This window comes from Poecilia reticulata, linkage group LG8 (assembly GCF_000633615.1).
Source record: "Poecilia reticulata strain Guanapo linkage group LG8, Guppy_female_1.0+MT, whole genome shotgun sequence".
NCBI classification, from domain to species: domain Eukaryota; kingdom Metazoa; phylum Chordata; class Actinopteri; order Cyprinodontiformes; family Poeciliidae; genus Poecilia; species Poecilia reticulata.
In genome coordinates this window covers 21,607,283-21,619,307 of record NC_024338.1, presented here as the reverse complement: position 1 = coordinate 21,619,307, position 12,025 = coordinate 21,607,283, and the positions used below count along the sequence as shown (strand labels likewise).

Sequence of the window (12,025 nt, the reverse complement as noted above, 5' to 3'; positions counted from 1 at the left end):
CACACACACACACAAATGAGAAGAAGCACTATTAGTTCCAGATCGTTTTGCGACGCAGTCTGTAAACATTGAGCAGAGGGATAAACAAAGATCCTATTGCACTTGAAGTAATCCCACAATACACACACCTTAACACCCCGCTTGCACACAGGGCAAGCTGGCTTGCTTAAATGACTTCCATGCATACTTAGACATAAACATTATTAAACACCTGGAGGGGTACAAGACATATTTGTTTATGCATTATGTTTAGCTAATGCACTGAGAAACAAAAATAATGTTCMGTGTTGGATTGGATATCGGTTCGCAAGTAAAGAGGAAGTAAAATGAACTACTCCGCTGATCCCTTACAAATGTTTTACACTCTTGGTTAACATTTTCTCACGTTACAACCTGAAACTGTAACGGCTTAATATGCAGTTTCCTTTACTCCGATGCCCCAAAATAAAATCCAACGCAATCTGTGGGTGGTTTAATCTCAGCGTGAATCCCACCGCTTGGTGAAGGCTTCAGAGAATCGGGGAGGATAGGAAAGTCAGTCAGAGTTCCTGGAAAAAAACCTCCTCAGGAGCTGCAAAAGACTTGAGTCAAGGGCAGAGGTTCATTTTCCAGAAGACACTAACCTGAACATAAAGCCAAAGATACATCAAAATGGGTTAGAGCAACACATGCTCATTGTGTTAGAATGGGACAAGTTCAAACCAATATCCAATGGAGAATTTGTGGCAAGACATACATTTTGATATCAACAATCTCCATTCAGTGTGACTCAGTTTGACCTRTTCTCCAAATAAAAATAGGCAAAATCTTCAAAGCTGTTAGAAACATCCAAAAGAATTGCAATCATAACTGGGACAAAAGGCTGAATACAAACACACGCCACAGTTTATTTTGCTTTTTTTTCTGATTTTAATCTGTTTAACGAACAACTCTGTATAATTTTCTTCAATCTAATTCATAGCTACGCAACCCTTTGGGTTTGTCTATCGCATAAAATCCCCCAAAAGATTGCGATTGGAATACRACCAAGTTTGAAAACATCTAAGAGCCATTACCGCTTTTAAATGGCATTGTTTCAAATTAGTTAGCACAAAATTGGTAGCCACACACTGCGGTTGGACTGCACAGGAGTAGCAGAGTTTCGTACGTCACAGAGACAGGATCCCTCAAGTCTCTGCAGAAAAATGCACCTAACGACCCTCAATCTGCTGTTATGATGAGCACAGGCCAAATATAATGAGTCACCTAGCAGGCTGGCAAACACACATAGATGCAATGCTTAATATAAATTGAGCAAGACAAAGCATTTCACCTGTCAAGGAGGGAGCAATGAGCAAAACGCYTGTCTTTTGTACACACGCCCTCATCCTCTCACTTTCTCCTCAGGAGGCATGTCTGGGTGGCAACAGACGGACAACCCACCGACATCAAGGACAGCTATCATCATTCCTCACTCTGAGGAGATAAATTTGATTTAGGATGTAAATACACAGAGACAAAAAAATATAAATATATATCTGAAATTATTTAAATGCATCACGAGTGACAGGATGTGGGTTATGTCAAATTTGTCACCTGAGGGCAGAGCTGATTAGGATTCCTTTYGCTGATAATGTGGTTTATAAAAATAAAAAAAAACAGCCCTCCTTCAATTTGAATGATCCCACTGAAGCAGCTTCGATTCTGCCAGCTATCTTTCTAAAGATTTCYAATCCATCGAAATTGCAAATAATATCTGAGATTGCAAATGCTTGAGTTATTTCTCACYGACATTTTCGCTACCAAAAGTTCAATGAACACGTCGGTTGCTTGCTTCAGATGTATAAGTTTACCTTGTGACGGGAATGTAACGCAACTTTGACAACATGGCAAGTTGGCACATACAAGGGAGAGAAGACCAGAAGCAAGAACGCTACGAGTCTCTTAGCTGACCTGACATGTTCAGAACACGAAAGCGTGAAATCCCATTRCAACCATTTTCCMAGTAAAAACATGAAGGTATTTGCAAAGCCCTAAGCATTTTGTTGTCCATATAGGGTTCTCTGAGGCTGTGTACCGCAAAAGTCCACTTGAAATTACCCTTCTTGTGAAGATGAAGMAGCAATGAAAAATKATCAGGGGCTGCCAACCTTCGGTCGCTGAGAGCAAGGCTTGTGGGCTTTTCACCGAGAGGCACCAGTAGCATTGAACTCATTGTTTATGAGACATCTGTGAAGCAATAGGAGGATTACTGAGCAGAGCAGAACAGGACAGACTAATTGCAGTCCACTGTAAAAAATAAATAAATAAATAAAATGTGAACATGTGTACTTTTATTGTTTTCGCCAGAAARAAAAAAAAGTTTAAAGAGGGATGCTAAGGTCTAGAAATGCAGTAATAGAGACAGTTAACAGTGCTGCTAAGTCAACTGGATTTCTACTTTTTTTAACACCGTTTTTCTTGTTAATTGATTGAAGATAAAGGTGGAACCAGGGATMAAGTACAAGACCGCACTGGGCGCCACCTCTGTCATCTAAGATCCAAAACTCAAGGCTACAATTCACACAGGCTCCCCAAATTTGAGCAATATTGGATTGGAAAAATGTCACTTAATCTGAAGAGCGTCGGTGTCAATTGCAACATTCATTAAGTGGAATCAGAACATGACAAAAAGCATGGATGAATAAACACCATGGGCAACGTTTTAACGCCTCAGCCTACCAGAACAACGTTGTTGACTTAGTTCGTCCCTTTGTGACCAAAATGTACCCGTCTACTGATGTCAGTTTCCTGAAGGACAGAACTAGAGGACACATCTSTAACAGCTGTATGATGCTACCATGGTAATATAAATCAAAAAATGTATCAAGAATGTTTTTGGCATCTTGTCGAGGATGTGTCTGAAGAATAAAGGCCATCCTGAAGGCAGGGCGCAATCTGTAATTGCTGCCTGAAAAGAACCAGGGAATTTTCTGGACATCTTCAGCAGTTACTGTACAGCCCTGAGTGCATTCAGTTGATTATTGATGACGCACATTTTTAAAAGATTAATGACATCGGCTGTCGCGCTGAAATGCCATTAAGGTAATTGTAAGCAACTGCTGACAGATCCTAATTGCCACAGCAAATTAATGACTCACAAGTTTAATATTTTACAGTCACTTCTATCTAATTTTGATTTGTTTCAGTTTTTTTTATTTGCACCAAGAATACAGGTAGAAGAATAGTTTCTTCTTTTTTTTCTCACCACTTTCACTGTACCTCATTGTTGCAGAGCGTGAAGCTGCGTTTACAATTCAAGTAATATTTACAAAGTCTACTATGGACCACCGGGTTTGTAGTGTTTATAATGGGCCGTGAACACACACCCACTCATCTAGAGACACATAGGAATTAAACACGGCTAGATATCCTTTGAGATCAGCTCTTATGACATAACCTGGTTCAATTCTTATACAAGCGGTTATAAAAGCAATAGCAGGCATGTGACAGTGTGAGCCCTGCTCATTAGCCATGCTCACGCATAAAAAATATTCAACTCTCTCAACAAATTCAGGGRAAAAAAAATATGTATTTTTTTATATTATATATTTTAAGACATATTTCTATGTCTTAAAATATAAAAAGAAAAAAAGCGCTAAACACAGGAGCATGTACTTTTTATCACAAACATCCTGGTTAGCTATTACTCTGTCATAACAGGGACGTGGAGAACAGGCAAAATTGTGGGTATCGAGGTATACCAATGTTTTAAAAAGTTATCTTTTGAAAACAGTGAACATTTTGTGTTGTGCTTTTCCTGGTGTCCTTTCAATGAGATGCAAACATGGCCCTAGCTTCATTGCTGTGCACTGCAGGTCAGCTCACTGAAACGTCACAACACTTTTCCATTGTTTGCAAGAAACACATTTAGAAATGTRTCCACTCACAAAACAAAGTGTGGGAAGGAAATGAGTGCACCCTATCACTCTTATTAGGGTTATAATAAACAGATTCACATTATATGTGCTATAATAAACATACCTAAAGTGGTAGTTCTGCATGCAAAACCAATTTATTTTATTTGAAAGACACTGCTGTTGATTCTATTTTCTTCCGAGTTTCTTAAGTATTATCATTTGTCAGGTCAAAAATAAATAATAACAACAAAAGCAGAATAATAGAGAAAGTAGGGATTTTTGACAATTCATGGGCTTTTAAATACGGGCTGCACAATATATTCGCTGAAATGTCTCTGTGTGAACAATAATAATATTGCTAAGTACTCAAAGGAATGCAATATTTGTTGCCTGCTATTTCTACCCACCACCACCTGATGCTCACCTGATGCAGATTTTAGTCAAGATCCTAAAGGTCACAGARAATTTTGAAAGCAATAATATCGCAATCCAATTTCCCGACATCATGCAGCCCTGCGCCGTACTTGCTGAAGTCAAATAAGTGAGTGTTTGTGCAGAAAACACAGTTGTAATCTGGGATCACAGCTTGAATTAAAATRATCAGACTATAAACACAGTGAAATTCAACATCTCAGAYATTTTCCTTGCAGTTATTTCTCTAAAACATGGCAATTTACATAAAAATGTAGTTTTGTCACCAGTGTAGCATGTCACATTTTTTTGGGATCAGCTGCAATGACTGCCAGAGGCCCAGTGACTGCAGAATGAAAATCAACTTTAGAGGTATTTTTGTTTTGTTTGTTTTTTTTAGCAGGAATAATTTTTACAACCAATTAGTTGACCCTAAGCAATGCATAAAATTAAAGTTACTCAAGTGGCCCTTTGGACAATTCACTGAGCAGCCCCGCTCTGCAACAAGGAAAATGGTCCAAAACAATAATGCAAGCTACTAATAGATTTAACAAGGTTTTTTTTTCTTTAAATAATTACTAATATTTACTAATAAATATTTTGCTTGTTTTTTGTCTTAGACAATGAATACAAAGTAAAATACCAATAAATAAGTGGTATAATCAATATAATGACTGTGGTAGCATACCAGACTCACACCAATTTATGGTAACAGACATATTTTTTGGACTGTGGAATGAAGCCAGAGAGAACCAWGAGAAACTCATGCCAGCAAAGGGAAACAATTTGATCGCATTTTAAAAAATGTAATGCATTACATTTAACATGCAGCTGTGTTGCATACTTAACATCTGTTAACGTTGACTGTTTTCATAATCGATAGAAAGGCCAGTCTCGCATTGACGTTGACCTTTCATGAGCCTATTAAGACCCGGTGGACACAAAAACATAAAAACAAATGTTTCAGATACTACCTAAGTGGGTTTGCACAAGCCATTAATCATTCAAAAGCCATTTGGATAAAATAAAATAATACAATCAAAAAAACTGAATAAAAATCTTTCACAACAGAATATGCCAGTCAGATCCCCTTTCTCTACCACAAATGCACAGTCAATGTCATCACTCCCATATTTATTGAGACATTAAAGCACTGGATCTATACTAAGCTCTCCTGAAGAGAAGGGTCGTGTAGAACAGCCGGCTGACACACACCGACCTGTTCAGGCAGATCACCGATATGAGCTTTTGACCTACGTCACGGCACCGTGCTGAAGAAGATGTGATTCATCAACTTCACTTGCGACAGCTAATCAACGAAAGTAAACAAATTTTTGCATATAACATTGAACTGATGTAACTGATGCTGCATGAATGTTTCAAGGGTGTTTTTCTGAGAGTTTGCTCATGTTTAAGAATATGGAAACACACAGGATGTAAGAGACCCTGACTGTATCTACACCTTCTCAAACGTCAAACAACTTGACGATTCATCTCCAAACCACTGAATCCCATAAGAGCTCCAGACTTTTATGGACTGCTGTCACAATGAAACTTCAACTTCACATACATACACAGAAATACGTAAAATATGCAAGACTTTGAAATGCAATCAGTCGACAGCAATAGGGTGCTACAACTACATATGACAAAAAAAAAGAAAAAATCCCAATTGAAAGAAAATATTTGGTTTGCATTCTACAAACATACATGTAGAAATAAAGAGTGTTGGTGTCAATATGCAAAATTACTTTAGCAGCAGTAGCATAAGTGTTGCTTTTCTGTTGTCAATAAAAGCGATTACAATAGGTAACACAATTTAATTGTCATTGCTGTTCAAATACCATGAGAATCTCATATTGTATAAGTAAAGCCAGGCATAAAATCATTTACACCTCCCACCAAATTAAGTTAAAAGTAGACATATAACTTGACCCAAATGGTTTTTTGGCTGGAATTAGCTTTTAACATTTTTAAGGAGTCCCGACTTGAATTTATGAGAGGATATCTGTGAAGGGAACTAAAGATTAGGATGATGGCAAGGAAGTCGTCCAACCTCTGACTTGAAGCTCATCTCAAAATGCTTGTCCACAAATGTGAGAGGGATTTTAATACTGGATTGTTAATACATGCTTTTGTAATTCTTCACCAATAATTGCCTGCATGAATTTTTCAAAAGTCTTTGTCATTAAGAATCTGGAACAAAGTTCTTGGTTTGACAGAAATAAGTTTACACCTAAAATCTGTCATGGGTGACGTGGAGGGGGGAGAGGTGGAGGTGGTTAAGACATTTTCAGAATAACTACACATTTACATCCTTAGTAACTTTCAAATAGCAGACACACTGTAATGTATGTGTGTCAACATTGCATACACCACCCACCTAAGTGCACCCTGTGAGAAGTACCTGCAGTCATTAATCTTCAACTTCTTTTTGACTGCCGCCTTTGTTCTTTTTAGACTCAGCTAAATTGTAGTGAAACGTCCCACAGCTGGATATTGCACGGGGAAACTGTCTAACAGTGAACATAAATGGGTTTCTGTTAGTATTATATATAAAACTGAAGGGAGCAATACTGTTCATTCAATTAACATTTTTGGCAAACCGCAAACTGCTTGGTTATTGGGAAAGGCTGAGAGGTAGAAAGAAACAGAGAGAAATAACAAACTGAAATCAAACATACAGTATAAAAATCCATCTGATTCTAGTTGGAAAGATTTTGCTGAACACAAACCACTGTTTGTAGATTTAACTTGACTTCATGTGTCCTTTTTGTGTACATTTTTTCTTTTCTCCTTTTTTCTGCTTATATCTGCACTGTAAAAAAGAATAAAAGATTCAAATCGGATTTAAAACTTTCCCCCAATAGCTTAATCAAATCCTAAAGTCGTGATCAGAAGAACTTAGTTCCCTGCTGAGATGTCTATTTATGCATGATTATTTTAATAGAATCATAATAGTTTCTTATGTACAAGTTTGTTATCAGGATTACCTAAAATATTATAGACATAAGCTGTTTACTGGTACCAAAGTATACAGATATTTTAAGGAGCTACAGGTCTAAATCCATCTATAATTTCCGTTTTACTCTTTCACTATGAGATACTCATAGTGAGATACCAGAAATACCGCATGGTTTTCAGCAGCTTTTGTGCTGACTCTGTCGCTATGAGCTCCTGGTCCGCTGGCTGAAACAGTTCAAGTTAATTTAGTTTGTGGTAATAAGACCAAGTTACAATAAATCCCATTTTACAAATAGTTACAGAAATAAATCATTCCAATATATTCCCATCATAGAGTTGCAGTCAAATCCAAATACAGCACAAAGGAATCCTTATTAAAATACAAAACTTATCAAAATCAATTGATCATTCATGCCCGTTGGTGGAACGATATCGACCTAACAAGACACAACAGACTGTAATAAGCCATGATCTTTACAAAAAAATKTAACTTTGCCAACTTGTGTGTTGCCTGATAGAAGTCAAAGCCTCAACTTGGATCAAAATGACTCCAAAGCCAAACAAAAAAGTTCAGACCATGACGCCATGGTGCGCAGTGTTTGCTGGGTGTTTTCACCAACGACGGGATCAGCTGATCGACCGATCAGCTGTTCCCGCTGATCGGGAACAGCGGGATCAGCGGTAAAGGTTTACCGCTGAAAAGTAAATGTTTACTACATCACATCTTCGCGCTTTAGCACATTAACTATTTTCAGAAGAGAAAAAGTTGTTTTTTACGAAACTGAGGAAGCTATTTGTGCTTTTCTTGCGCGATACTTCAAAATGCAAACAAAAATTGTTACTGGAAACACAATTATGATTTTTTGGTTTTGCAATACTGGCATTAGGGGATTGAGATAAAAAATGAAAAACACATTGTATGGACTACTCAAGCCTTGATTAGACTATTATACATTAGAATTTGATCAAAAACCAATTTGGTAAAGCTTGACTGTATTTGTGAAAACAAAATATATGACTCTTTATTCTTCTCATTCTTGTGACCCTAATATTGTATCTGGTCTTGTGAACAGGATGTATTTTTACACCCCTAGCATTTATTAACGCCAACAAGCATTCCTACACAAATAAGGTCAGCTTGACCCTACTGGACCTCACCAGACTGCATCCATTAGTTCTCCTGTTTGGGAAAAGGTGCTGCTTTCACTGTGCAAACAGTGCTTGATTGACTGACTGGATTAAGTACCAAAGTATTTTTTTACTAACAGCACGTTTTCACCAATCACCAAAAATTCACCATACTGATATATTAAATCAGCTAAGCACAAAAGTTCATCAAAAGCACCATCCAACCATCTACAAGAACAAAGGGAAGTGATGCCTCTCAAGGCTATTTTCCACACCTCCGAATATTTACCCATTAGTTCAGACAGGTGACTTGCTGCATATGTTGACAATGCTTTGAAAAACCAAAACTTTTAGACARACAAAAAAGCTTTCCATGTCTAGTTTATATGGATACAGGATTTTTGATTCAGATAGAAAAAACTAGAACTTATCTGCCAGTTCTGCACCGAACAGGTTTTCTATTGCTTTTATGTGCTGTACTGGAGAGATGGTGGCCCCTTGTATTGACCATCCAACAACCGCCAACGACTCATACAACCTTTACCATAACCAGACAAACCAGGACGAGGACACATTCGGGCTTACCAGTCGTCGGATCATGATCTCCGGCATATGAAAGGATATGGGTTACAGACCATACGAAGACACCAGTTGCGGGGCCTTGTTGTTTGCTTCAGGCAGAAGAAGGCCACAGGAGCCAGGGCCGGATACGGCTGCTGCTCCTCCTCCTCGGACACGCAGTCCGGGTCGCGGATTGGAGCCGTGATGCGGACTCCCAGCGTAGGCCCAGCTTCCATTTCCAGCTCTGGCTCCTGCTCCTCCTCACATTCCTGAACTTCTGCGCTCCACTCGTCTCTCCTTTCTCCTCGACCGCCACAGCTCCCTCTCCTCTTCTTCTCCACCGCCTCCTCCTTCTCTTCCTCCCGCTGCTGCTGCTTCTGCTTCTGCTCCTCTTCTCGGCCTCCTCCTGCTCCTCCTCTTTGTCCTTCTGGGTCACCATTGTGATCTGGGGCGTCGGTCCTGTGGCCCGCAGATACAGAAAGCCTCACGTCCTCCTGTACCTCGCCCTGCTCCTGGCACTCTTCGTACTGAAAGCGCACTCTCCCTTCGCCATCAGTCATGATAGAGCATCAGGCAGAGCCACTCTAGAGGAGAGGTCAGAGGATTAGAGGTTGGAGGGAGGAAGGGAGTGGTTGGTGTTCGGAGATCAACACCAGACATGCAGGTGGAGGAAGGATTGTTTGCGAAAAAGCAAAGGAGTGACAGAGTAAAAAAAAAAACAACTAGAGTGAAAGAGTGATCAGCTCAGCACAGATAAATCACACAATGAGCCAAGTAAACACTTAAACCATTCTGTCCATCAGTCCCTTGGCAACACAAGAACTTGCTTCAAGTGAACGTACTACATAGCGGCAGAATTTTGCAAACCCTCGACACTTTTGCGCAATCATTCTTCCAACTTAGCTGGTTCTTAAAAAACATCAAAGACAGCAACACCTTAAATTCACTCAAGTGTTATATACAGACAGATTCAGAGAGATTTAAAACCCGGGTAGAGGTTCTTCCTTCTTGCAGGACAACAATTTTAAACATGCAGCCAGGGCTGAAATTCTGTGCCATTCTTACCTGCAAATGTGTGTGCTACAATGGCCCAGTCAAAGCACAGACTTAAACTTGACTAAAAATATGTACCAAGAGTTGAAACTTTCTTTTTACAGACATTCTTCATTGAATCTTACTAAGCCTGAGCTGTTTTGCAAAAGGGAATGGGTAAAATCATTTTTTTTTCAATGCTCAAATCTGGAAAACACCAGCTGCTAAAGATTTTCAGCTATAATTTCACTGACTGTTTTTTTTTTTTTTCAAAGCATATTTATTCTGAGGAAGCCCAAAGGCATGTCACACTTTAGATTTTTATTTTCTTTGTGAAAACTTTGCTTCGATTTCTTCCCATCTCACTGTTCTGCCCAATTTATCAAACATAAACCCACTAACAGCTAAGGTTTGTGGTCATAATTGGGAAAAAAAAATGGCAGTGGCACATGAACAAACCACTGGCAGTGAGATTTTCCAAGGCATCCCACATTTAGACAGGCTTTTTGAAGCGTATTGAGTGCAGAGATATCTTACTTCCACAGATTTACACTGTGATATAATAGAAATAGTAAAGATTTTGTTTATTTATTTATTTATTTATTTTATTCCTGACTCCTTTTCTCTTCCTGTTGCTATGTGATTGAACAGATGGACCGCTCTGTCTCTGATATACTGAAGGTTTTTAGCCCACACCATTCAGTGGTAGGCATACAGGAGTATGCGCCAAAAAATGAGGGGGGAAAAAGCAATTTACGCCACACTAATCCCGATTATTATAATAAATGGAATAGCATCAAGAACRAAACATTAGCCCTGATAATCCAACAAAGCAGACTTTACTCTTTTGAAGCTTTTTTTAATGGGCTTTTGTTCTGACATGAGAAAAGAAAAGCGCATTAAATTGTCCAACTCGTTTCATAAAGGATTTTTTTTCAGATCGCCATTAAAATAAAAAATWAAAAAAAACGTTGCAGTTTTTAAGTAACTGTGCCAAAGGAAACAACACCGGAGGAAAGGGAGCGCTCGTCATCCCTCTTTCTGATTCTTTTGTCGCGTGAAGTAAATTCTGGACTTGATGAGCTTTCAAAGAACGGAGGCAAACGAGACAACTTCTTTGTTTTCAAATACCTTATCAAGACGGAATCGGGAGTTCCCATAAGCATGATCCGTGACTTTCCGACGTTCTAGCGCACCCAGCCTTTCTCAGCAACCTGGACCTTCCCTTTTCCTTTCTTTCTTTCTTTCTTTCTTTCTTTCTTTCTCTCTTTCTTTCTTTCTCCCCTTTCTCTCCACACAGCGCGTGTCTTTCCTTTGCTCGTAAGTAATAAGGAAATAAAACCAGTTAGTCCTTAAAGAAAAAGAATCACGGACTGAAGTCAAAGAAGTCGCTTTAAGTGGTCCTCATCTGCGCCTTCAGTCAATTAAAGACGGAACATCTCCCCATGCCTCCTCTCTGCTACCAGTCCATCCTCGCTAAGGAGTTGGTTACGCAGCGTGGAGCGGAGATGCGCGCGCGGGTGGGTTGGGCCGCGTGGGCAGCCTACGCCTGAAAATCCCCGTGTGGACGGTCTGACACGAAGAAACTTGGCCCAGGACCTGGAAGCCCTGACACGTGATTCGACGTCCGCTAGGAGGAAAAAAAGAAAAGAAAAAAAAAAGAAAAAGGTTTCTCGCTTTGAGACTCACAAGTACACACAAACACGCGCGCGCGCGCGTTAAAAAACACCCACCATGCTGTGCGGGCACGAACCGCAGTGTAAAGTGGAGCAAATGTTAAATATGCCTGTTTTGCATGCATTATTGCTCTCTCTAATATTATGATTGTGTTTTTCAGGGTTGAGTAAAAATGTTCTTTATGATGGCTTAAACAAATATCAAATCAAAAGCACAGAAACAATGCAGAGACGGAGATAGAAAGAAAAACAGATCTACACACATCAATCTACATACTGTATATTGTTACTGTAAGCAACAAGCTCTCTGAGAAGCTCAAAGCTTGGGATATTGTTGCTACTCTTACTGAGGGGGGGGGGGGGAATTATAGCTAC

At 39.2% G+C, this 12,025-nt stretch overlaps 1 protein-coding gene across 3 annotated transcripts in view; it reads right to left on the bottom strand.

Annotated features, from left to right (window-relative positions):
• Positions 1–11,576, bottom strand: part of cacna1ha (calcium channel, voltage-dependent, T type, alpha 1H subunit a) — a 150,741-nt gene extending 139,165 nt beyond the window's left edge. The window contains exons 1-2 of one of the 3 annotated variants that reach the window (XM_017306279.1): positions 11,106–11,576; positions 9,006–9,526 (exon numbers count right to left, since the gene is read on the bottom strand). In XM_017306279.1, the coding sequence (XP_017161768.1) occupies positions 9,006–9,502 (497 nt within the window). In that variant the 5' untranslated portion in view covers positions 9,503–9,526; positions 11,106–11,576. The remainder of the gene's footprint in view (positions 1–9,005; positions 9,527–11,105) is intronic. The other 2 variants (XM_008416667.2, XM_008416668.2) reach the window with 2 other exon arrangements.
• Between the last annotated feature and the right edge of the window lie 449 nt (positions 11,577–12,025).